At 41.5% G+C, this 25330-nt stretch overlaps 3 protein-coding genes across 9 annotated transcripts in view; 1 reads left to right on the top strand and 2 right to left on the bottom strand.

Annotated features, from left to right (window-relative positions):
• Positions 1 to 5048, bottom strand: part of IPO11 (importin 11) — an 82800-nt gene extending 77752 nt beyond the window's left edge. The window contains exons 1-2 of one of the 3 annotated variants that reach the window (XM_014964969.1): positions 4971 to 5048; positions 3658 to 3707 (exon numbers count right to left, since the gene is read on the bottom strand). The gene's annotated coding sequence lies outside the window, so the exon portion shown is untranslated. Of the gene's footprint in view, positions 1 to 3657; positions 3708 to 3931; positions 4010 to 4970 lie in introns of those variants that run through there. The other 2 variants (XM_014964966.1, XM_014964967.1) reach the window with 2 other exon arrangements.
• Positions 4093 to 11189, top strand: DIMT1 (DIM1 dimethyladenosine transferase 1 homolog). The gene is made up of 12 exons (XM_014964971.1): positions 4093 to 4412; positions 4570 to 4643; positions 5045 to 5131; positions 5515 to 5576; positions 5681 to 5774; positions 5863 to 5912; positions 6723 to 6846; positions 6958 to 7050; positions 7835 to 7899; positions 8212 to 8275; positions 8737 to 8843; positions 10692 to 11189. Exons 1-12 carry the CDS (start codon positions 4352 to 4354, stop codon positions 10732 to 10734), a joined length of 924 nt encoding a protein of 307 aa, XP_014820457.1. The 5' UTR covers positions 4093 to 4351; the 3' UTR covers positions 10735 to 11189.
• A 4091-nt stretch (positions 11190 to 15280) lies between these two features.
• Positions 15281 to 25330, bottom strand: part of KIF2A (kinesin heavy chain member 2A) — a 53895-nt gene continuing 43845 nt past the window's right edge. For 2 of the 5 annotated variants that reach the window (XM_014964983.1, XM_014964980.1), the window contains exons 17-21: positions 24781 to 24894; positions 23486 to 23636; positions 21753 to 21854; positions 18970 to 19105; positions 15281 to 17099 (exon numbers count right to left, since the gene is read on the bottom strand). In XM_014964983.1, coding sequence (XP_014820469.1) covers positions 17014 to 17099; positions 18970 to 19105; positions 21753 to 21854; positions 23486 to 23636; positions 24781 to 24894 — 589 coding nt within the window. In that variant the 3' untranslated portion in view covers positions 15281 to 17013. The remainder of the gene's footprint in view (positions 17100 to 18969; positions 19106 to 21752; positions 21855 to 23485; positions 23637 to 24780; positions 24895 to 25330) is intronic. The other 3 variants (XM_014964985.1, XM_014964984.1, XM_014964981.1) reach the window with 2 other exon arrangements.

Below are 25330 nucleotides of genomic sequence, written 5' to 3' on the forward strand. Positions count from 1 at the left end.
TTTTTTTTTTTTTTTTTTTAAATTTATGGCCCTGGGCCTTTTCAGATCATAATTTATGCAGATGTTTTTAGATGCCTCAGAACTGCACAGGCTCATGAATATTGGTTCTAATATTGTGAGATGGAGACAATTTTCATCTCTTACAAATCAGGCTTTTCTGTTGCACGGCAAAGGCAGAGGGACACAGGTTACACCACAGATGGGTCACACCACAGGGACAGGGATTTCTTCCACAGTCTGTTGGGTACTTCTAGAGCTTAACTCACTGTTGAACAAGTTCAACAAGACTGTCCTAGAGCTGAAACAGAGGTGAGTATTAAATAGCTGCCATCTTTCAGGTATCTTCACAGCCATGGGGTGTGTATAGGTATGGTGGTAGAGTCTGTTAATCTTCTAAACAGCATTTTCTTAGAAGGAAGGAAGGGTCTGCGCTTTTAGTCACAACAGCCAGAACTTCCAGGTTTTATCCTTGGGTAAGGTTAGCGTTTCCCATCTTTACTTACTAATCTCAAACTGTGTCTTCACAATAAACACAGAGCAATTGCAGGAATATTGCTTGCTTTCTGCCGCTTTTCATACCCATTGGTATCATAACTAAGTAGCACATGTCTGGTGAGGGAGGAAGAAGAAATCCCTTCAACTAGAAAGTCTTCAGTACTGTCAGCTGCAAATCCAAGCATGGCTCTGTTGCCATGTCAAAATTTCTTCTTGTATGAGGCAAAGGAGACTAATCACACACAACAAGTAAAAGCTGCTCTCTAAGACACCGCTGAATATGCACAAGACTGAACCAACAGCATACTCTCAAGTCTCAATTGACAGGAAGAAAAAACACCTCTCAGTTACACCTAAAAGAAAAACACCACATCAAATGCCACCCCTGGGCACCATGAGACAGTGTCTTCAGAAACCACAAGTACCAATACCAGCCCATAATCATTACCACATAATGTCCTGCACTTACATTCTCACTCCTTCATCTCCTTTCACTTGCAAAAATCTAAGACTCACTTCTGTTCTACCCTTCACTCATTAATTCCCCTTCTAAGGAAGTATCTGCATACACAGTTTACTTTAGAGAATATTCCAAGTCTCTTAAATATTCTGCCACACTAGTTTAATGTTTTTCCTGAGCAGTCAATCCTTTTGATAGAGGCAAAAGAGTATCCATTTGCTTTTCCCATAACACAGAAATACATCCAAATTTTAGAATCACATCTCAGTTCTGAAAACAAATCAGATCTTGCTATAGATCTGCAAGGGAACAAACAAAGGATTTCATCAGCAAATGCCTCCACGTTTCACTTTTTCTTGACTGCAAAGAATGCAGTAGGACAACTCACTCCTATACACACAATTAATTCTGTATATTTTTTGTTATCTTTTGTTAAAATTCAATAAATTCTTTCCCCGGCAATGAGGTGCAAGAATGGATTCTGTTAAGATTCTCTGAAATCAGAAGGAGAGAAAATGCATTCTCACTGAAAATGCAAATACATACTGGGCTACTTTAAGAGGAATGGGGCAAGCAGCTCTAGGGATGTTGCTATTCTCCTTTTCTCAGCAGTATCTGAGACTGCTTCTCGAGTAGCATCTTCAATTTTGTCATCCTAGTTCTCCCTTTCCACAGTTCAAGAAAGAAGTGTAGAAACTGGGGAGAGGCAAGAGTTAGTAAGATGGTCTGGGGTCTAAAGCAAACTACCTGTGAGGAGAGATTGAGCACATGTATAGTAAAGCAGAAGCTAAGGGAAGACTTTGTAGACACAGCTAACATCCTGAAAGGCACTTACAAAGAGGACAGAGCCAAACAATTCTTGTCAGCAGGTTATGTAACTAATAAATAAATACAAAACGACCAACTGCAGCTTGGGAGGTTCCAGTAGAAACTTAAGACCATCTTTTGCTGTACATTTGTTTTAAGGAAGCAAAGTTTCCATTCCGAATAGCTGCAAGAACCACTTACGGGTCATCTTCTGGACACGAATGCTAGCATTCATAGTGATATTCATATGTCATACTAGCACTGCTTTTAAGGATGCTGCCAATTTCAGGAACAGTTGGTAGCTATACCAATCTCTCTCCAGCCTTCTATAAACTTTCCTATAAGTCTCTTTTCTAACATTATAGTACCTGTATCAAACATTTCTACTGAGCAGTAAGACCAAAAGAACCGCCAGTATCCTAGCTATCCAAGGTACTACTTAAAACCACTAATGACTACACTAATGATTACAATCACTACAATGACTAATGTCAGTCATTACCAAGATTTCTCAAAAGCAACAGATTAATTTTTCTTTATGTAAATGAATAAGGCTGTCTACACCTTGCTCAATTTAAGTCACAGTAAAGAAAACAAATAAAATTATCAAGTAGGAAATAGTTACCGTTTTTTTCCCCCCATTCTGCTACTGACAGAAACAGAAGAATAGAATTTCTACAAATTCATTTTTACAAAAACATAACACTGAATTGAAATCTAGGTCTGAAAAACATCAGCACAAAGAAGACACAAAGGATCAAAGGACAAAAACCAAGAAGGAACACAGGAATAAAGAACAGCAGTGAGCAAGACTAACAATAATATTAAGGGAAGTAAGTCAGATTACATTAAAAAATATTGAGAATAGCTTTTCAGGTTAAATGGAAAGCACCGAACTGACCACAAACTCCTGACAGAAACAACAGGCAGTAAAAGAACCTACTGTGGGACTATTCCACGGATTCTCTTGGATATGACTCATAAGAACCTGTCATAGGGTTCAGTATTGATGACACAGAAAAAGCTGAATGAATAGCATACAGAGCGACAACAGAAGAATATTCTTTACGTTTAATAGTAAGCTTATAGGATGGCTAATCTTACAAGACCAATCTCATTCCTTTGACTTCTTCCTAGTTCACCTATTTTAAAAAATTTTCAAACAGATATGACAGAACTTCATAACAAAGTACTGTGCAACACCTAAAGCAAAAACGCAAGTTTCAGTCTGCCCTCGTGCTCCGGAATGGATTTAAACCACTTCAGCTTAACCACAGTTAAAGGCTGCATCTTATGATACGCTTTTAAAAATTTGTATGTAAAACTTGGGTAACAAAAACTTTTATTATGCCATTTGCACACATGCTGCTAAATGCCCTGCTGCAGAATGGGACATTGCAAGAACGAGGGAAGAAAAGTGATTGGAATAGGCTGCCCAGGGAGGTGGTTGAGTCACCATCCCTGGATGTGTCTAAGAGCCGTTTAGATGTGGTGTTGGGGGGTATGGTGTAGGGGAGAACTTTGTAGAGTAGGGTAGATGTTTGGGACTCGATGATCCCAAGGGTCTCTTCCAACCCAGATGATTCTATGATGACAGCTGTGGGGGAAAAAACAACAAAAAAACCCAAACTGATGTGTGGGAATGAAGTTTCAAGAAACCAAAGCGCACAGGGGAGCACGCTGCCCATAAAAGGCTGGGCCAGGTCTCATGTATTGCGACTCCTCAGCTGAAAGGCATGGAAAATATACGGGAAGCAAGGCAGGCAGGGGTGGAAGCCGGGGAGGGGGCAGCACCAGTGCTGTGCTGGGGGCCACGCTCTGGCGTCCCAGGCGGGCTGCCGCCTCCCAGGAGAGCAAACCGTGGAAATAACTCACCGCCGCTGCACCAGCCCTACCTTCGGTCCGGGGAAGAGCTTGTTTTACAGCCCGACGGCCGCTCTCCGACCTGGCGAGGAGAAAAACCACCACCTTCAACCGAAGGCCCAAACTCGCCTTTTCCCACCCGTTTTTTGCACACACCCCCCCTTCCCCCGCCCCCACCAAAACCGCGCCGCTTAACCGCCTCGCGGCCTTCCCGCCGGTTCTCTACCTAAGCCCAGAAAAAAAGGTTGGAAGGCTCAAACGCCTCACCCTCAACCCTCTCCCCCACCGGCCGGCCGGCCTACCCACCCACCGGCTCCGCGCCGCGCCAACCCTGCCCGGGACCCGCCGCCGCTGCGGCGACCCGCCTCCCTTCCTCCGTCGCGCCGATTTACGTCATAACGCGGCGACATACACCTCCCCCTCTCCGGTGGGAGGTGCAGGCGGCGGCGGGAACGAACGGCGGGAAAGGGGGGGCCGCCGGCTGCACCTCCCACCCTGTGTTTTCCCCCCCTCATTTCGTTGCTCCTCCGTTTTCACATCAGCCTCTGACACCGCTCCCGGGTGACGCCGCCACCACCGGCCCGCCAGGGGGGCGCTGTTGGCCGCCACCGTGCACCGTCGTCGTCGTCGCTCCCCCCACCTCACTCCGCCCTCGCGCGGTGCAGGTCGGGAGTTGTAGTCCCCGCCCGGCACGTGTGTGAGGGGAGGTCGGGCCCAGCCGCCGCCATGCCCAAGGTGCGGGCCGGCAAGCGGCCGCGGCGGGAAGGTGGAGAGGGCCGCGCTACGGGTGAGTTGAGGGACCGGGCTGAACGGCGGCAAGTCCTGGGAACGGAGGTCGGGGCCGCGGGCCTGCCCCTCCGCGGTCCGCGGGGCGCCGCGGTGGGGGAGGGGGGGGAGCGCGGTTTGAGGCGGCAGCGGGATTAACGCCGCTCTTCCCTCCTCAGGCATCCTTTTCAACACCGGGGCCGGTCAGCACATCCTGAAGAACCCCCTCATCGTCAACAGCATCATCGAGAAGGTGGCTGGGGGAGGGGGGACACCCCCACATCCCTCCCGAGGGGTCTCCGGGTGCCCGGCCTTATCCCGGCCTCTGCCCTCGCTGGGGCTGGGGAGGGACCTTCCTCCTGCACTCCCTCCCTTCCCGCCTGCATACCCCCTTTTCTTTCTTTAACTCTTTTTTTTTTTTTTAACATGTGGCCGCTTGCTCGTTTTTCTACGCTTGGCCAAAGATGTCTCACAAATAAACCAGCCTTAAGGCATTCCTGTTCTCATCGTTCCCCTCGCCTCCCTTCCTTTTCACCCTCCTCCGCTCGCTGATTTCGGCTTTTGACCGAGCTGCACCCACCTTTTCTTGCCGAAATTAAGTCCTTGCTTGAAATCGGTTCAAGGAAGATAACTGAAAGTCCCCTTTGTTCTTAGGCCGCCCTACGACGCACAGATGTCATTCTGGAAGTAGGCCCGGGAACTGGTAACCTGACAGTAAAGATGTTGGAGAAAGTAAAAAAAGTAAGTGCGGATTTCCACCCCCCCACCCCCCCAAGCTCAAATCACGTTGTGGCTTAGACTTTGGCACACAGGAGTTCCTTCGTCTGCTTGATTCAAATTAGTAGAATTACTTTATGGCTGTTTTTCTTAACATTCACATAATTCTAGTGAGTTTTCAGCTGGTTGTGTAAATCCTCCATGGCTTTGTCAAAGTATATTGTTGTTATCCATTTACGTGGTAAGGCTTGCGTGGTTTTGGAGAGGGAGGAAGATGCATCACCCAGCAGGGAATTTTAAAGACTTATTGAACCCCGTCCATAGATACAGGGAATTTTTTACAATTGGAATTTTAATCCCAGTTAAGAGGAATTGTATAAAGTGGCAAATACATACTTTGCTTTCAGGTCATTGCTTGTGAAATTGACCCTAGACTTGTTGGAGAACTTCAGAAGAGAGTCCAGGGCACGTGAGTATTAACTGTGGAAACAGTGAGCCCTTAAAGCAGTGGAGCTGCTTTGGCATAAAACTTTGGCAACATGCAGAGGATAACCACAGTGTATTTTCCCCCAGGTGTCTGGCAAACAAACTTGAAATCAAGGTTGGAGATGTCTTGAAAACAGAGTTACCATTCTTTGACGCATGTGTAGCTAACTTGCCTTATCAGGTATGGGCTAAACAACATGGAAAAACTTTTTTCTTCTTAAATTATAATTGCCTAGAAATTGTACTAACACTATTACTCTTTTCCGCAGATTTCTTCACCTTTTGTTTTCAAGTTGTTACTTCATAGACCTTTTTTCAGGTATGTGAAAGAACAGAACTCTTTGTTACCTGATAGAAAAAAAAATATTTAAAAATATTCCCAAATCAAATTTTTTGATTGATGGATCATAGCTGCACCAGAATTTTTCTGTAATATAAAACCTGCCAGTGCCTGGAAATAAGTTTATGCCAATGTATCAAGTACAAGGAGAAAATTTAGTCTTAGCATCAGTGAGTGTCCAGCTGCTGAAAACAGGCTATTTACGCTACTATTGTAACTAACTGTTATTCCAGGGTTAAGTAGGGCGTTGTGGCATTTCAGATGCCTTCCTACCTGAGAAAGAAAGCGTGGAAAGGGTAGCATCAAAGCCAGAACACTTCCTGTTGTTTGGTCTAAAAATATGACTGCCCAGGTACTTCTGTGTGTTGTTTAACATGTCAGCAGTTCTTGATTTCCCTCACTGAAGCCCTGCTGTTGGTGACGTTGCTGGTCAATTTTTGGAGCTGGAGAGTTCAGGTTTATAGGGCTCATCGTGGAATTATTCAAAATTATTTGTTACAGTCAGGCACAGAACTTTGAGACAAACCTCTGTCTCTCTTATCCTGATGCGTTTAGCAGTATAAATAATCAAATTCTGTTGGAGCTTTCAGAAGATTTAGATGATTTCATCAAGTTTTGTGGTTTGCTTTTTTAACACACTCTGAGCTAATTAAGGCAGAATTCGTGTATGATGAAATCTTACTGCTTCTAAGCGCTGAGGTAAATCCTGTGTTTTCCAAGTGTGTTAGTTGGCTTTTGACGTAAAAGTTTATTACCTAAAAAACACTTTCTTGTTTCTGTTATTCTCAGGTGTGCAATACTTATGTTTCAAAGGGAATTTGCACTTCGTTTGGTTGCCAAACCAGGAACTAAACTGTATTGCAGACTCTCTATTAATACGCAGTTATTAGCCCGAGTGGACCATCTGATGAAGGTACGTCGTTCCGCATTAGCTAACAGAGCTATCAGAGGTAGCAGAACGTTTCTAGGAATGTGAGGATTTGGTGTTTATTCGTACAGCTGCCTGACTTCTCCTGACTAACAGGTTGGAAAGAACAACTTCAGGCCGCCTCCCAAAGTCGAATCCAGTGTTGTCAGAATAGAGCCAAAGAACCCACCACCCCCTATCAACTTCCAGGTGAGTGTTGGATAATCTAGTAACAACGTAACACACTAGTGATGATACTTAATTTCATTTTTCTTTTCACTTATTACTCAGTTCCCTATGCTGTTTTCACTATCAAGTATCAGCTATTCATTGGCATTTACATAATTCCAAAATACTTGTTCCTCTATTGAACGTGCTTGTGTTAAGACATTACCCAAATATGCCACCATCAGTTTGCGTGCACCTTTGTGTCCAGTATTTCTGACAAAACTGAGGTACCATTTCCATGTCAATTGAAGAGCTGCTACTAATAATGTCCCTTTCATCCTGGTTTGTATCTCCCAGAGACGCTTCTGGCTGATGACTTTGTTGGTTATGATCAAAGGAGTGTCTATGAGAAGTATTATCTTTAGATGCGTGTGTAATCTCAGAAGACAGATGTTACAGGATATTATTCTTAATTTTTAAAATGCTCTGATCTTCAAGACCATTTCAGCCTTTCCCAGGCTGAAATGATTGAAGAAAATCTAACCAGATTTTCTTCAGGCATCTTCAGGCATTCTCAGCACCAAGATCTGGCCAATAGTGCCTAGGCACAAAAAAGAACAATGTGAAGGTTTTTGTGGGTGAAGTATTTTTTCCTGCACTTGGATTGCTTTGTCCAAGACAGGGCTGGTTTTGTATTGTTAGAAAAAATTCTTTCAGGAAAATAGCTCTTTGCGTTCAATAGTGGTGTGAAATTGCCAATAGCAACTGTTCTTGTTTGTAGTGGCTATATGTTCCTTTTGGTAAATTCTGGAATTTTTAATTTCAGGAGTGGGATGGTCTGGTAAGGATAGCCTTTGTTAGGAAAAACAAGACACTCTCTGCAGCATTTAAGTAAGTAACTTCTATTAAAGGAAATCTTTCCAAACTTTGAGAGCCCATCCAGTTAACCATTTCTTTTGTGCAAATGCATAGCAGTGCTATATGCATGCCAGCACAGAGAAACCATGATGGAGGATTTCTGCTTTATCACAAGGGGGGTTTTTAGAAGAAAACTCGGCAGCTGTTCAAAAAGAACAGCTCTGTTCTAGTTGTTATGTTTTTTTATAGTAAAGATTAACAAGTAATCAAGTAAAAAAAAGTAAAAAAAATAAGTAAAAAGATAGTTAAAGCTCAGTATTCATTATAAACTTGTATTTCTTTCAGGTCAAGTGCTGTAGAGCAGTTGCTGGATCATAATTACCGAATTCATTGTTCCTTACATAATACAGTAAGTTCCTTTTTTAATGTATTCAATTCTGTTTCTGTATACTGTGGCCTACATACTGTCTTTTTTAAGAGTGAAAAATTAAAATGGAAAATCCTAACAGGTTAAAATTTTTCTGAGACAGTTTGAGGAAGGGAGAGAAAAATCTAAGAGGGTCACTAAACTACAGTGAAAAAGCTGAGTCTGTTATTAATGTATTTGCTTTACATATCTCAGGGATTTTTACTGATGTAGTAAAACTTTTTGTGTCTGCTTAGTGATACTGTTGTCATTCATTTATAGTGAATGAGCTGAGGTATAAAATTTCTGATACAAGAATAGAAGAATACAAGGAAAAATACAACTTCTTTCTATCACTTGAAAGAAGAACTATTCTAAAAGCAGGAAAAGAATAGATGATTTAAATGAACCTGTTTCTGTGCTATATATAGAAAATTAATTTGTCTCGTATTTTTCATTGACAGGAAATACCTGAAAACTTCAAAATTGCAGAAAAAATACAGACAGTCCTAAAAAATACAGGTTACTCTGATAAACGAGCCCGTTCAATGGATATAGATGATTTCATTAGGTATTTTTTTTTCTCTTTGTGCCTTTCTTTTAAGCTGCTTCAGATTCTACCTGTATCCATACCTGTATAGCACAGATTAGCATTGCGTTATGCAGGAAGAGTACTAATTCTGTTTTCCTCTCAATACCAGATGCTCCTTGTTTCCAGTCCTGAACATGAACAAACACTTAAACCCTGTAGATATATTTAAAATGCTGCTTACAGTATTGAGATGCAAGTAGCTGAAGATCCCTATTTCTGGTATTTGTGTACTAGACCCTTCTACGTCTCCTCTGAAAATGGCTTTAATGGAATTGGTTATTATAATTTCCCTGGAGACTTACACAGCTCTTCTCTGTCCATCTTGTGGATTAGGCCATAGTGTATTAGGCTCTGTGGCCGGGCCCAGAGAGTGGTGGTGAATGGAGTCAAATCCAGTTGGTGGCCGGTCACGAGTGGTGTCCCACAGGGCTCAGTACTGGGACCCGTTCCCTTTAACATCTTTATCAATGATCTGGATGGAGTGCACCCTCAGTAAGTTTGCAGACAACACCAAGCTGGGTGGCAGTGTCGACCTGCTGGAGGGTAGAGAGGCTTTGCAGAGGGATCTGGACAGGCTGGATCGATGGCCTGAGTCAACAGGATGAGGTTCAACAAGGCCAAGTGCCAGGTCCTGCACTTGGGTCACAACAACCCCCTGCAGCGCTACAGGGTGGGGGCAGAGTGGCTGGAGAGCTGCCGGGCAGAAAAGGACCTGGGGGTGTTGGTCGACTGTTGGCTGAACATGAGCCAGCAGTGTGCCCAGGTGGCCAAGAAAGCCAACAGCATCCTGGCCTGTATCAGGAACAGTGTGGTGAGTAGGACTCAAGAGATGATCGTCCCCCTGTACTCGGCACTGGTGAGGCCCCACCTCAAGTGCTGTGTCCAGTTTTGGGCCCCTTACCACAAAAAAGACATTGAGGTGCTGGAGCGGGTCCGGAGAAGGGCGACAAAGATGGTGAGGGGTCTGGAGAGTAAGTCTTATGAGGAGAGGCTGAGGGAGCTGGGGTTGTTCAGTCTGGAGAAGCGGAGGCTGAGGGGAGACCTTATCGTGCTCTATAACTACCTGAAAGGAGGGTGTAGAGAGGTGGGGGCCGGTCACGTCTCCCAAGTCACAGGCAACAGGACAAGAGGAAATGGCCTCAAGTTGCGCCAGGGGAGGTTCAGGTTGGATGTTAAGAAAAAAATTTACACTGAAAGGGTTATCAAGCATTGGAATGGGCTGCTTAGGGAAGTGGTTGAGGCACCATCCCTGGAGATTTTCAGGGTTTAGTGATTTACTAATGGGGGGGTTCTTTTGTATGGTTTTTGTATGGTTTTCTTCCGGGTTTTTTTTTGTTGTTTTTTTTTTATTCAGAGTTAGATTGATGGCTGGACTAGATGATCTTAAAGGTCCCTTCCAACCTAGACAGTTCTATGATTCTATATAGCATAATTTGGAAATTTGAGTAATTAACTGCTATATTCTGCTTTTACTTCTGGTCAGTTAATTTAAGCAGCCACGTGAATCCTCTCCTACTTTGAAAGAAAAATTCCCAGCTATTTCTCAATGTGACAAATAATACAGCTACTGCCTTTTTAAAGAAACATAGTAAGCCTGGTAGGATGCAGTATCACTAACTGCACTAAAAATATACCTGCATCTCTAAATGGCAAAATTGCTAGTAACTTCCAGTATAAGATTTGTAACAATTCTTTATGGTAGTTGAACAGTGACAGCTGCTTTCATGCTATTTTCCTCTGTTCCTTGCCAGCCAGCACGTCTTGGAATTGCCTTAATCCACAGTATTAATTAGTAGAAATTGTAACATAAATATTTCACTCTTTCAGCCTGCTGCACGGCTTCAATTCAGAAGGCATCCATTTCTCATAGATTCCGCTAGAAGAATGAGAGATGTTCTGTGCTTTGCCACCGAAGTCTTACCTGAGACAGAGTGACTGCAATGGGACAATCTCTTCCTACACGGCGATGAGCAGAATACAGTGTGCACACTCTGGTGGTTATTAAGACCTCACACGCAATTGGTATCACAGGTGGTAGGCAAGGTGCTGCTGCTCTGTGTTTTAAAAGTGATAAATTCTTTTATGACGGAAGCACTGGACTTCCACACGACAGTGTATTTTTAAATATACCCAATAACAAGGATGGATGCTGCCATAATTGAAATACATGTTCTCCAATCATGGATCTAATCTCAGTATATTCTTGCACAGTACTCGACAGTACAACCCGTTAAGTCTGGTCTGGGCAACAAAACCAGAATTGTATTAATTCCATTTGTTTGCAATTTTTGTTTTAAAGTGTATTTAAACACTTTTGATTTTAAATGCCTGTCTCTTCTATTTGTCCTCTGGTAGCTACCTGCATTCCAAGTCTGATAGTAATCTGCTTCTCTTGGAGAAATCCCAGTTTCTCAGGAACAAGAGCATTTATCTTGTGAGCTGTGTACCATTTACAAAACATTATGGAGGTACCTAGAACTACAAGTGTCATCTCCTTAATCCCTTCCTTATTGCCATCAAACCACTGTAGGAAGCAGCAGAAACCTACGCAAGGGCAGTGCTCATAAGCACAGCCAGAAGGAGGGGGGTTTGTTAACTCAAGCAGCTATTTTTATAAGAAAACTACTTCAGCCTTCAAGGCAAGGGGGAGCTTTAACATAGATCAAAGCTTTCATCGAGTCTGGGAGTAATGCGTGCCTGTGTCCCGACAGAAAGACTTGCTCAAGTGTCTTAATATAGTTTGGATTACAGATATTTGTTACTAAGGACAAAGCAGAGTTTTCCCAGGGAAGTTTGCATTAACTCTGCATAGCAGCTGCCAAAATAAAAGTCCACTTTGGTCTGTCTAATGATTCAGGAAAACCGTACCTATTAACTGTAGCATCATGCAGGGGTGAAGGCAGGAGTCTCTGTATTAACCTTTTCATATATAGCATATCTCCTTCCATAAGACCACAGTAAGTGGAGAAGAGGCTAATTAGGTAAAACTCTTCTAAGATATAACTTCATTTAATACAGACCCTATGTCAGTTCCTTAAAAGTCATCGATTCAGAAGCATGTACAGAAATATGTACTTGAATTTGCAGTCATGCTGAGAGGTTGTCTTATTTACTAATGGGGGGGTTCTTTTGTATGGTTTTTGTATGGTTTTCTTCCGGGTTTTTTTTTGTTGTTTTTTTTTTTATTCAGAGTTAGATTGATGGCTGGACTAGATGATCTTAAAGGTCCCTTCCAACCTAGACAGTTCTATGATTCTATATAGCATAATTTGGAAATTTGAGTAATTAACTGCTATATTCTGCTTTTACTTCTGGTCAGTTAATTTAAGCAGCCACGTGAATCCTCTCCTACTTTGAAAGAAAAATTCCCAGCTATTTCTCAATGTGACAAATAATACAGCTACTGCCTTTTTAAAGAAACATAGTAAGCCTGGTAGGATGCAGTATCACTAACTGCACTAAAAATATACCTGCATCTCTAAATGGCAAAATTGCTAGTAACTTCCAGTATAAGATTTGTAACAATTCTTTATGGTAGTTGAACAGTGACAGCTGCTTTCATGCTATTTTCCTCTGTTCCTTGCCAGCCAGCACGTCTTGGAATTGCCTTAATCCACAGTATTAATTAGTAGAAATTGTAACATAAATATTTCACTCTTTCAGCCTGCTGCACGGCTTCAATTCAGAAGGCATCCATTTCTCATAGATTCCGCTAGAAGAATGAGAGATGTTCTGTGCTTTGCCACCGAAGTCTTACCTGAGACAGAGTGACTGCAATGGGACAATCTCTTCCTACACGGCGATGAGCAGAATACAGTGTGCACACTCTGGTGGTTATTAAGACCTCACACGCAATTGGTATCACAGGTGGTAGGCAAGGTGCTGCTGCTCTGTGTTTTAAAAGTGATAAATTCTTTTATGACGGAAGCACTGGACTTCCACACGACAGTGTATTTTTAAATATACCCAATAACAAGGATGGATGCTGCCATAATTGAAATACATGTTCTCCAATCATGGATCTAATCTCAGTATATTCTTGCACAGTACTCGACAGTACAACCCGTTAAGTCTGGTCTGGGCAACAAAACCAGAATTGTATTAATTCCATTTGTTTGCAATTTTTGTTTTAAAGTGTATTTAAACACTTTTGATTTTAAATGCCTGTCTCTTCTATTTGTCCTCTGGTAGCTACCTGCATTCCAAGTCTGATAGTAATCTGCTTCTCTTGGAGAAATCCCAGTTTCTCAGGAACAAGAGCATTTATCTTGTGAGCTGTGTACCATTTACAAAACATTATGGAGGTACCTAGAACTACAAGTGTCATCTCCTTAATCCCTTCCTTATTGCCATCAAACCACTGTAGGAAGCAGCAGAAACCTACGCAAGGGCAGTGCTCATAAGCACAGCCAGAAGGAGGGGGGTTTGTTAACTCAAGCAGCTATTTTTATAAGAAAACTACTTCAGCCTTCAAGGCAAGGGGGAGTTTTAACATAGATCAAAGCTTTCATCGAGTCTGGGAGTAATGCGTGCCTGTGTCCCGACAGAAAGACTTGCTCAAGTGTCTTAATATAGTTTGGATTACAGATATTTGTTACTAAGGACAAAGCAGAGTTTTCCCAGGGAAGTTTGCATTAACTCTGCATAGCAGCTGCCAAAATAAAAGTCCACTTTGGTCTGTCTAATGATTCAGGAAAACCGTACCTATTAACTGTAGCATCATGCAGGGGTGAAGGCAGGAGTCTCTGTATTAACCTTTTCATATATAGCATATCTCCTTCCATAAGACCACAGTAAGTGGAGAAGAGGCTAATTAGGTAAAACTCTTCTAAGATATAACTTCATTTAATACAGACCCTATGTCAGTTCCTTAAAAGTCATCGATTCAGAAGCATGTACAGAAATATGTACTTGAATTTGCAGTCATGCTGAGAGGTTGTCTTGGAAAACTGAAGTGCTCCTTAATTTTAGGATGTAATTGATTCTAGTGCTGCCTCACTGCATAGAGGACCGATCTACGAGTGAGGCAGGTAGCCACAGCAATATGCTGAGACTAATGCTGAAGGAACAAGCGCTGGAGATTCGTGTCACATTTCCTCAATACTTGTTTTACAGGACAGGAACAAAGATAATCTTGTCTGAGTCCTGTTGGAGTAATTCCAGTCCATCACAGCAATGGGCTGCAGCAATTCCAGTTCTGTAACCAGCCGTGTGGGAGCAGATCTGACCTCCACAGCAGGCTGTGTCACAAAGGCTGTCTCCTAACAGTCCCCAGAAAAAGCAGATGGAATTTCAGCTCGCGTCCCCTACCTGACAGGACACAGTTCACTTACAAGGCTTAGCAAAAAGCTGCTGAAATGGGTCTGCCTGGCTCTGACCTTCCCCTGGTCACCTTTGGCAGCCGGTGTAAAGCACAGCCTGGCTGTGGCTCCAGGCTTGCAGGGAGGAAGAGTGGCAGAGGCCGTGTTTCTCACGTAGGATGCCTTGCTCTTCAGAGGCTTTTTAGAAAGTAAGATTATGAGAATATGAGCTGGCAGTGTGCCCAGGTGGCCAAGAAAGCCAACGGCATAGTGTGACCAGCAGAAGTAGGGAGGCGATTGTCCCCCTGTACTCAGCACTGGTGAGGCCACACCTGGAGTATTGTGTCCAGTTCTGGGCACCTCAATACAAGAGAGATATCGAGGTGCTGGAGCGAGTGCAGAGGAGGGCAACGAAACTAGTGAAGGGCCTAGAAGACAAATCATATGAAGAGCAGCTGAAGGAGCTGGGGCTGTTTAGTATGAGGAAGAGGAGGCTGAGGGGAGACCTCATCACTCTCTACAACTACGTGAAAGGACGCTGTAGAGAGGTTGGTGCTGGTCTCTTCTCACAGGTAATTAACAATAGAACGAGAGGGAGTTGAGTCACCATCCCTGGCTGTGTTTAAGGGACGTTTAGATGGGGTACTGAGGGATATGGTGTAGGGGAGGACTTTGTAGAGTAGGGTAGATGGTTGGACTTGATGATCCCAAGGGTCTCTTCCAACCTCAATGATTCTATGATTCTATTTCTCTAGAGCAGCTTCAAAGAAACCCGCTGGTATTACGTGATAACCTGCACTATCACCTGCTAACAAAAGCTGCTGCCTTCTATTTCATTGGTTTTTACCTTTAAACTGTGATGGATGAAGTTCTTAAACAAATGCTCAGAAAGATGTGTGATGTTTCTTTTAAGGCCTGCTGCCAAACTAAAGTCAGGACAGTGCTCTGGGGAACCTCTTCCTGTATGACACATTGGTACAGGAGAGCCAGCTCCAGAAGAAAACACTTACTCTGAAATCAAAGGCCTTTTCCAAAGTGTAACTCCAATGTGGTTACAAAATGAAACCCTTCCCAAAGCACAACAGAAATTTCATAGAAATAAATTCTCATCTGTAGTTCATTTAATAGCTTAATTTATTAAACACATTATGTAAAATCTACATTGTTTCAGTTTTCATGTTTACACACAGGAGGATTTTTTTTTTTTAATTTTTAACCATGAAGCGACAAGAGCTTCCCATAGCCTACCTTTCTATGGGAGATACAAACATTAAACACTACAAGAATTCCTGGCTCATTAAACTCTCTTTTCATTGCCTTCCCTTGATTTCCCTCCAGCCTGGCACAGACGAACAAGCTCGTGTTCCAAAAGTAATTTTTAAACAGTTCCAAGGGAAAGTCTGCTGATACAAACTCCTGGAAACAGGGAGAACTCCTAGAGAGGTCTACAATTCTTCATCTGACAAGAAGTTCTTACATAAAAGGTCAATCTTTTTTTGGACACTGACTTGCAAAAATAACTCCAGTGCCACCACCTAAAAAGTGCTGATACACATGGCCCCATTTGTAAGAATTCAGGTACTTATGGGATTTCCATGAGCGCTAGGTAGAGGTATTGTGCAGAATCCCCAAATGATGTAACTCCACCCCACTTTTCAGCTGCTGGCACTGTACAAAGGGAAAAATAGGTATTAGCCACTTTTTTTTTTTTAAAAAGCAACAGAGCTACTCAAACTACCTGCAAGCTACGGTTAATGTACATGTAAGTTTGTCATGCATCAAAAGCCAAATCTTAACAGTATGTGAAAGGCCGGTTACATACGTATTTAGCTCGATCCCTGAACTTTGTGACAGTTGTCCTGTCCACACGCAAAGGTGAGATCGTACCTTTACTCTGACAGCATGATCACAACCATACCACATACTGTACATCTGCATTACCCTAAGATACAACTCTCCTCAGTACTTAAACATTACCCTTTATTATACATCAACTAATTTATATTTGTGGGGTTTTGTTCTTTTTTTTTTTTTTTTTTCTTTTTTAACAGAGAGAAATGTTAGAATTATATAACCATTCAGCATGGTATTCAAATAAATCTAGATTCCAGATTTTTACAGGGATGGAATGTCCAGCTGTTTGTCCACTCTTAACAGCTCTTGCAGTTTCTGCTCAAATGATATGGCACGTCCTGTGAAATGAGACTAGCCACCAAAAAGAAAAAAAGAAAAGTCTCAAAACGCATTAAAAATGTACACACACTAAAAGTAATTTATATTGACAAATAAGGAATGTTGCTCATTAAAGCTGTGCTTCAGAAAGAGGATGTTTAGGGTCTAAGTGGCCTTCATCAAGGCACAGAATGGGAAGAGGTGAGCACAGCTGTCTGTAGAAGTTAGGTACCACCACGAGTGAGGTGTGCATGCACGCAAACACAATTTTAAAACTGCACAGCTGGTTTTTGTAACAAAACTGAACATAGTCAAAAGGAAATACTGCGACTTCTTAACGGCCACAGTTTTACCTCCATTATTAAAAACGTGGCAAATATTCCCCAAACATAAATTCACAATTTAAATAAATGAACTATTTTAGACAAAGTGCTTCACAGATCTGAACCCTGCATGGTTGTGCTGTCTGGTCTAGAAGCATTTTGTAGACATCATAGGAGCATTTCACACAAAACTGAAAATGTCATTCAGGTGAATAAGAAAGAGGACATTTCCACAGACAATTCTAACATTTTCACACTTTCAAGTAGTTGAGTTCTTACAGCCGCTGGGTTTTGTAACAAGTGTGTGCTACAGCAGTACGGGTTCGTGGAAGCCTTTAGCAGCAAAGGCCCATTTCAAAGGGCACGCGGTCTCTTCGGGTTGATCTGTTTACTGGCCTGTTCCTCCTCTTGCAGAGCTGCCCGGAAAGATTTCACTTTATCTTTAATGAAAAAAGAGAGAATGAGTACTGATGAGCCCGTGCTCAATGCAGATCTTGAAACTAAGCCCCGATGCTCCACACCACGGCCCCGACGCGCAACACAGAGCATGCCTCCACAAAAATAGCTGATGCTGCAAACTACAAGAGGATTGAGATAAGCTTAAATTCAATACTCACCAGACAAACAGGTTGCTTAGCAACTTAGTCCCTTCTTAGATGCTACCCCTGTCTCCAGGCAGGATAGGTTTGGAAACCGCACAACTGCACTCCCAGCCTGTAACCTGTTCACACTTAAATCCTGCTTCTCACTTACAGAGCGTGGGGAGACACACACCACATACATCCTTTTGCTTCCCAGCACCTTCCAAACCATCCCCAAGAGGCACACAAAATTGCATTCAGTGTACCATCAGTCACTTCTGTACATTTTAGCACCGCAGCAGAGTAAATTCTACTCCCCCCTGCTTTTCTATGAATGTGAAAAGCACTTGTGATTTAATTTTGGAATTTACTGACTGTAAATACATAAATATATCATTCGTTTCATCATAAGTGTAATGAGAATGGGAGAAATCTGAGAAAGGAAGTGTGGCACTCTTTCTGTCCCACTCCGTTCCCCAGTAATATGCCCAAGAGCAGGTAGAAGGAAACTAAAGTGACAGCATAAAGGTGTCAATCCCCAAGTGACAGGAATAAAAGCTGAAATATTCAGTGACCATTACGTGCCATGAGCAGAACACAGAAGACACCGGGAAAAAGAATTTTTGACTTAATAGTTCTTCCCTCCTGTAAAGCTATACCTGTATCACGCTGCCTGTAAAAATGCAAGGATCTCTTACCTCCAGTACCTTGTTTCAAAAGCAATACCTAATAAGTTTTTGAAGAACAGGGAGTCATCTAACCTGTGTTTTTCCACTGCTGGGATCTCAAATTGTTTTTTCCTGAAGAGGAACCATCATCACAAAAAGCAAAGTACCTCCAATTCTGTGCTAAAGTACACTGGTGCCAATGCGCACTTACAAGGCAAGCAGGCCACATCTGATTTGCTTGATGTATTATTCTAACTTACAGCTGACACTCAGATTGAGTAAAAAGTAGTTTTTATCTTAAAAGGAGTTTTCTAACATGGATTAAAAATAAAAAAACCAAATAACCACCCCTCTGCTTGCACCCCCACCTTTAAATTTTCACCAGTACAGCATGTCTCTTGGGGCCCAGTTACAGAAACTAAAATGAAAAATTCACCTCCATGAAGTACCAAGCTGACAGGCTGATTTTAGAAGACAAGTGGAAGAGTCAATTTTAGGCACTAAGAATTATCTGCAGTCTGTTTTTTCAAGGAAGGGAGGCTGACAAAATTCAGACAGAAAGGCTGCTGAAGAAAAAAGTAAGCCAACAACCAAGCTACTCGTAGCTTGATGCCCCTGTTAAGCACAGCCTTAAAAATGACAGCAGGCTCCTTGCTACACTGCAGAATGTAACAGAGCAGGAACTGGGAGTTCCTACTACTTTTTCCTCATTGCATTACCTTCTTTCTTCGTATAGTTCATTTGGGTTTTCTTTTTCCTTCCTTTATTGTTTTGGAACAAGGGAAAAGAAAAGGAAAGTTGCAAGATAAGTTTATGCTTCATGGAGGTAAAGCAGATTTTTTCCTTTAAACTAGGATGAACTTAGCACAGGTGTGAACTTGTTCTTAGGCAGCAGAATAAATATTCCTTCCACAGGACATCGCAGGGCATCATAAGGGGAAAAAAGACCCTAAAACATAACCACACTCTTTGTTTTTTCTCGTCAGTACTACTGCAAGTCTCCGTGGCGTATGGGAACACGCTGCTAGTAACACACACAAAAGTGATCAAAAGCAATCTACCTCTAAGTTCGGTCAGAATGTCAATTTTTTGCTCTAGAATTGCTTCAAGTTGGGTAGCATAAGAGTCCACATCATAGTCAACTTCTTCTGTCATCTCAAGAAGAGCTTTTTCATCTTCCAGCCATCTAATAGATTCCTAGATAAAAAGTTAAAAAAAGACAGCTAAATACATCAGCAAGTTTCAAGGGAAAGAGCTGAATTAAACCTTTTCTCAAGATGACCACATTCTACTGCCTAGTCATGTCAAGATAACAGATTTTAATCTTCAAATGAAATCCTATTCCTAATTCAGCAAAATTGATGTTTTCTACAAAACTGATGTACATTTCTACATTTTCTACATGTTTTCTTAATTCCAGTGGTCGTACCAGCAACAGGTAAACCCCAGCTATCCCAGTTCTCTTCAAGTTCAGAACATTAGGTGGCTGTAAAGCTAGGAAACTCAGAGAAACTACTAAAAGAATGGAACTTTATATCACAGTTATGTCCCCTTAGGCTTGTATCAAACTTTGAAGTCAGGCTCCAGTTTTAAGTACGGGCTGGTTGTCTCTGACTATAATCCCAGTATTGTGGGGTATGAAGAAATCACGGACTCGCAGATGGTGCAGTGAGCGAATCCACTTTATTGCCACACAGAGAAACTCACACACGCCAAGACCAAAACCCACTCCCCTAGTAGTGCCCAATCATGCACTTAGAAAAAACATTTTTTACCTTGTACTGATCTTATCACAATAATGGGCATTCTGCCACCAAGGCAAGTTTCAGTTCCCAGGCTGTGTTCTGTTTTTTGTCAGGATGTGCTTCAGGATGTGAAACTTGTGTTTCTCATTCCTCCCCTGCTCTCAAGGTCACTACTGGCACACACTGTTGCTCCAGATGCATGTAAATCTTAGCTGTGTGAGTGAACTTTAACTGAACCCACACAGTATCATTACTATAACCAGGGAGCCAAGATAATTCTGTCCATAATCAAAACCAGTTTTGAGAGAAGCTGTATAAAAGAGGAGCTATTTTAAGCTCACTATTGCATGAGCTAACTCCCCAGACAGATTACAGTACAGTAAAGGTTGGTTAAAGCAGCTGTTAGGCACCTTTGTGTTCTGAATATTACAAAAAAGAACGGAAAAAAAATCTTGCAGCAAAGAAGACTGCAGCCAGGAGCTTAAAGCTTACAGATCCATGCAAAGAACCTATCCCATTGGAAATGCTTTGATTTTAGAGAAGAAAGAAGCTGACGGTTGTAGGCACGCTGGGCCTGAAATACTAAAATTAAGTCTTACCCTCTGTGCTCAGTAGCTCAAGTAATATTGAAAGCATAGTCCAAACCCCATGCATGTTTTTGGCTTTCAGGACAGATGGAGCTCTCATTGGGATAGGATTAATCTCATCTAATGTAAACTCACACATCCAAGACACAAAGGGAGCTGAACACCTCTAGAGCACGACTCATTCCATTGATCTATTTTTGACATTTTTCTCAGGGAAGGATTTTTTTGTATCAGCAGTTTCCGGGTGGAAGCTGAAAGAGGACAACTTCTTCCTCGTGCAGCTGGTAGATTTTGTATTGGTGCTGCCCATCCCCACCCACGGCATAAACCAACAAGACACATTTCCTTCCAGTGACTGCTGGGAGGAGCAGTGATCTCCAGCAGAAGGCCAGATGGACATACAGAGGCAGCAGCATCTCAAATCTATGCAGTTTGTCCCTCCAGAAGCCACAAGCGTTAGCTATGGCATATGGCATATGACTTCACACTTCTGCCTATTTTACTTCAGGGCTAATGTTTCATAACAACTAAATCTCTACATCTGTTGTGAAACAGCATCCTGCTGTATTATGAACACACATCAACGTTCCACTAAGTTAGATACCTAAATTGAGGCGATGTGTGTATTCCCTATAGGTCTGGCACTCTGCTGTTCTCTGGCAGCGGAGGTGCCAAACAGACAGCCTGCTGAAACACTCTACGGTGACAAACAGAAGAAATTCACATTTCCTTCTCAAAACTAGTATCTCATACTTATTACTGCAAGTTATTTTGTGAATGTAAAAGGCTCCGTGGCACTACACGGCATGGGCAGCGTTCCTTCCAAAGACCCTGACCTAGCAGCAAGTGAAAATGTTATGTTATCTCTAAGAGGGAAGCAAACAGGCAGTCAGAAATATACGTGCTTCCTGCTGGATCTCAGTAGGAGATGTCACAAAAGCATACTCGGATGAGATACTTGGAGGGACCACTGCAGTATCCTAGAGGGACAGGACCAAACAGAAACGGTGCTGACAGAGATATTACTGTTAATCGCCAGCTCTGGCACAGGAATACTGGCAGAGATCAGACAGTGAAATCGAAAATTTCAAGACCAATCTGGGTAAACTAGAAAAACAAACAAAAAACCAACATACAGTCACTAATGCTGGAAAGGAACTACAACAGAAAATACGGTGAATAGTAAAAATAGTAAAGAGAAAACAGCAACTTTTCTTACAATGAATACAGTCTATTTAGGAATGTTTGTTGAGAAGAAAAAGAAAATTTTACTTATTTTCTGGGAAGATATAAAAATATGGTTCTCTTTCATACTGAAGACAAAGATTAGTGCTTATGGGATCTGTCCCTAGTTGTTTGCTACAATGGTCTTAGCATAGTAAAACAATTTAGGAATGTCTGAGAGGAGCAGAATGACCAGATGATATCCTACATGTTCAAGAGTATGCACTTTCATTGGGAAAACCCAAATTCCTGGATTAGAATAAAACAAAGCAGAGCTCCCTCTTTTACCTGGAAGACAGCCCTGTGGTCTTCTACTACTTGCTCTTCCATTTCTACCATCTGTGACACAGCTTCATGGAAAGTAAACAGCTGTGGAGAAACTTCCTCTTCCTAAAAACAATAGTTAAGCTTGTTAGTCTGGAAAGAAATGTGGCTACAGGAAATATATTGAATGTGACCCATTTCATCACAGAACATGAGGAGAAATATGCAGAAGGCAGAACATGTCAAAAATAGAATTTAATACTTCTAACAAGAAAATCTCCAGAAATAAGCAGAGAGGGCAATAAATTCAAAATGTTCACAGTGTTAAATATAATTCATATTCACTAAAAATTTCCAGCCATTAATCCAAGTGAATACCAGAAAAAAGAATAATCCACGTTGAAAAAACAAATTAAAATAGTGGGAAGAGGAAGTCACAAAGGAAGAATTCTAATTTCTTGTAGGTTTTAAGGCCTACAGAAAACTCCGGTTTTCTGTCGGGCTTTTTGTTGAGCGTAGTGCAATTGACAGACAACTATTTAAAAAAAAAAAAAAGAGAACAGCAATTACATTCAATACATATCAGGAAATCAAAATTAAATTAATCCTTTGGGGGAAAAAAAAGCATAACAAATGTAAAGTGAGAAATCTAAAATGCATATAGTGATCAATACATTAGAAGAATGCATAACGTGGACTTACAAAGTGAGGCAAACAGGGCTTCTTTAGAAATTAACAGTTAACAATCACGGGGGAAAAGTGCTAGGTAGGCTGTAATTAACGTTTTAGCAAGACAGTATACTTCTTTCTACGATGCCTTTGAAATATTTTTTAAAACATATTGTAAAGCTTTGTTTAATTCCACATGAACAATGAAAAAGTACAATATGAAAGGACCTCTGGCTGCAAGGACTGTCCAGTGGGAAGCTCTAGGAATCCCTAGCATGTTCTTACATACCAAAGTTCTGGAAGAAGAGCCTTTACTAAAAGCAGACTACAGCAGACTCACGAAGATGTGTCTGAGAAAGCAGAGAGTCTTGCAAAAAATAAGCTAGGATAGTAAGGATTTTTCTTTTCTTTCTTTCATCAGAATTTTCACAAATCGAGTTTTAATCGCCGCTGAACATTTAAATGAACCAGGACTAGAGCCAATAATCAGCAATGAGGGGAAAACACCCTTTAGAAGGTGCCTCAGCTCCCCACTCCTGCCGCCCAAGGAGACATGCTGGGAACATGATCTAGCTCTCTCCCAAACAGTGCACTGGGGTCACCCCATGAAAATCAGTTGTCAGGAAGAGGAATGATGGGTGGCCAGATTTGTAAATGCTGAGAAAGGCAAAGTCACTTGAAATGGTTGTTGCATGCAGGAAAAATAATGCTCAAAAACACAAGAGTGTTAAACAAAACAGGATATTTCTAACTGCCCCAAAAAAGATGATGCTCTACTGGAGAAAAACACACACGAAACAATGCCAGAGCCTATGGCAGACGCTGCGTAGCCATTAAAAACCCTAATCAGCAAGGAAGATAAGGAAAAGTAAAACATTATCCTCTCAGCCTTCAAGAAATGTTTTGAGTTTGGTTTTGGTTTTCTTTTGTATGGGAATGAACACAGGACCATAAAGTGAAAAGGTGAAGAGGCATGCAGATTTTTCTCAATGATCTTGCTAACAGGCTACAAATACACACTACTCTGGATTTGTTCTACCACTGTATTTATCATCATCTCCTTCCGTGTAATGCTGTAAATGACTCACGTTTTGTTCACAAAGGAGTTTGAGATCATCCCTCTGAGGAGAGCTTCCCACACCCCACTGTGTCTCCAAGTCTTCGATCTGACTGGAAGTGTGGTGTATAATGGGACGGATCTCTCCTGCAGCGGTAGGATCCACCGTCAGTTCCTTCACCCTACGAGCAGAAAATGGTTCGTTTGTAAATTAGTAACTTCCTGTGCAAAAGAGTCACAACCAAAAACAAAGCTCTATGGGTTTATGCACAATTAATTCATTTAATAAGGATGATGGTGATGTCAGCTTCACAAATTTAGTGCACTTCCAATGACAAGAAGATGTTAGTCCAACTCCTAGAAAGCATGGACCATCGAAGTTCAACTACATGCAGGTGGATTACAGTCCATCTTCTAGCAAGAGGCATTTTCTGATTGAAATCCTACTACTCATTAACAGTTAAGAGGGCAAAAATCTCCAAACCCTCAATATTAAGTCCTTACGAATGAGGAATATTTGAAAGAAAAGTTCATTCGGCACCCTAAACCTGAGCATCTTTTTTTTTCTGTGCACACAATTCTGCTTTTAAAAAGTCAGTCAACTGGTACCCTGCTAGCTGTTATAAGGAAATCCACCAAGAATTTTGAAGGAAATAATAATATGCAAGCAGGTATACCAGAGAGTTAATGGATCTTTTAACTAAAATAATTTCAAAGGTGAAAATTTCTTATTAAAATGTTAGGCTCTTGCCGCATGAAAAGAGTTTAAAAGATTGATAACGATTCTGTCAAGAAAAAGCAAGTTCATGAAACAAACACATCAAAGTTTGCAAGTATAGCAAGTTTTAGAACACATTCTTCATTTTCTGAAAAAGAAAAATGTTTTTTCAACTAGCACTTACAACTTATTTTCAACACACGCTTGCTACTGTGTTTTTCATTCACATTCAGAGTGACGAAAAATTTTAGAAAATATATATGTATTAAATTTGTTTTCTTTTTAAATTAGAGATATTCAAATTACCCTAAACATAGACTTGCCAGATTTGGTCCACTAGATGTACAAAGGTGACATCACCATTTAAAAAAAAAAAATGTATGAAGGAAACTAGCAAGCCTGGATACAGAGTGTGGATGTTTAAGGAGGGTGAACAAAATACTGGGAAGATGATTGCAGATCATGCAGAACCATCACCTGCCAAACAAATAAAAAAACAAAATATGTGTGACTCAAGGTAAGGGGACTAATGAAAGGTTGGTCTGTAAAATTACATAGCCAAAAAGAAAACTTAAAAATAAAGATTCCATGTATAGAATGAAGTAGACCTGGTGATTGAAGGAGAAAAGTCGTCATACTCATAGGAAGGAGAGAGATCAGAGCGACTGCCACTACCCTGTGAGAAGGGAATGTCCGAAGGACTAATTCCAAATTCCTTTACTCTGCAGCAGCAAAATACAGCAGCAAATTAACAGAAAATGTTCTCATAAACACAGTTAAAATGACAACTCTTTGTTTAGCATACTTCTTTAGTAGTTTAACTATAAAATCATTTTTCTGTTAAAACTCAAGTGTACCAATATATTTAAATCTTATGCAAACAGTGTTATAGTTCACTAATAAAACTGTACAAAGCCAGCGCTGCAACTTTGCAGGGGACTATAAAAGCAGTGTTTTCAGAAGAGTAATTCCAGATTCCAGTTAGTGCAGTTAACAAAATTTCCTCTACATTCAATATTCCACTAAATGGTTCCTTCTAAAATATAAAACCACTACAGCTACAAAACTTTAAATTCTGTTCTGCTCTCCCTCTCTTACACTGCCCACACACTGGTGTCCAGCACCTAAGAAATAACTGTACAATGAAAGTGATGTGTT

Source organism: Calidris pugnax, unplaced genomic scaffold, assembly GCF_001431845.1.
Source record: "Calidris pugnax isolate Ruff unplaced genomic scaffold, ASM143184v1 scaffold273, whole genome shotgun sequence".
Classification (NCBI taxonomy): domain Eukaryota; kingdom Metazoa; phylum Chordata; class Aves; order Charadriiformes; family Scolopacidae; genus Calidris; species Calidris pugnax.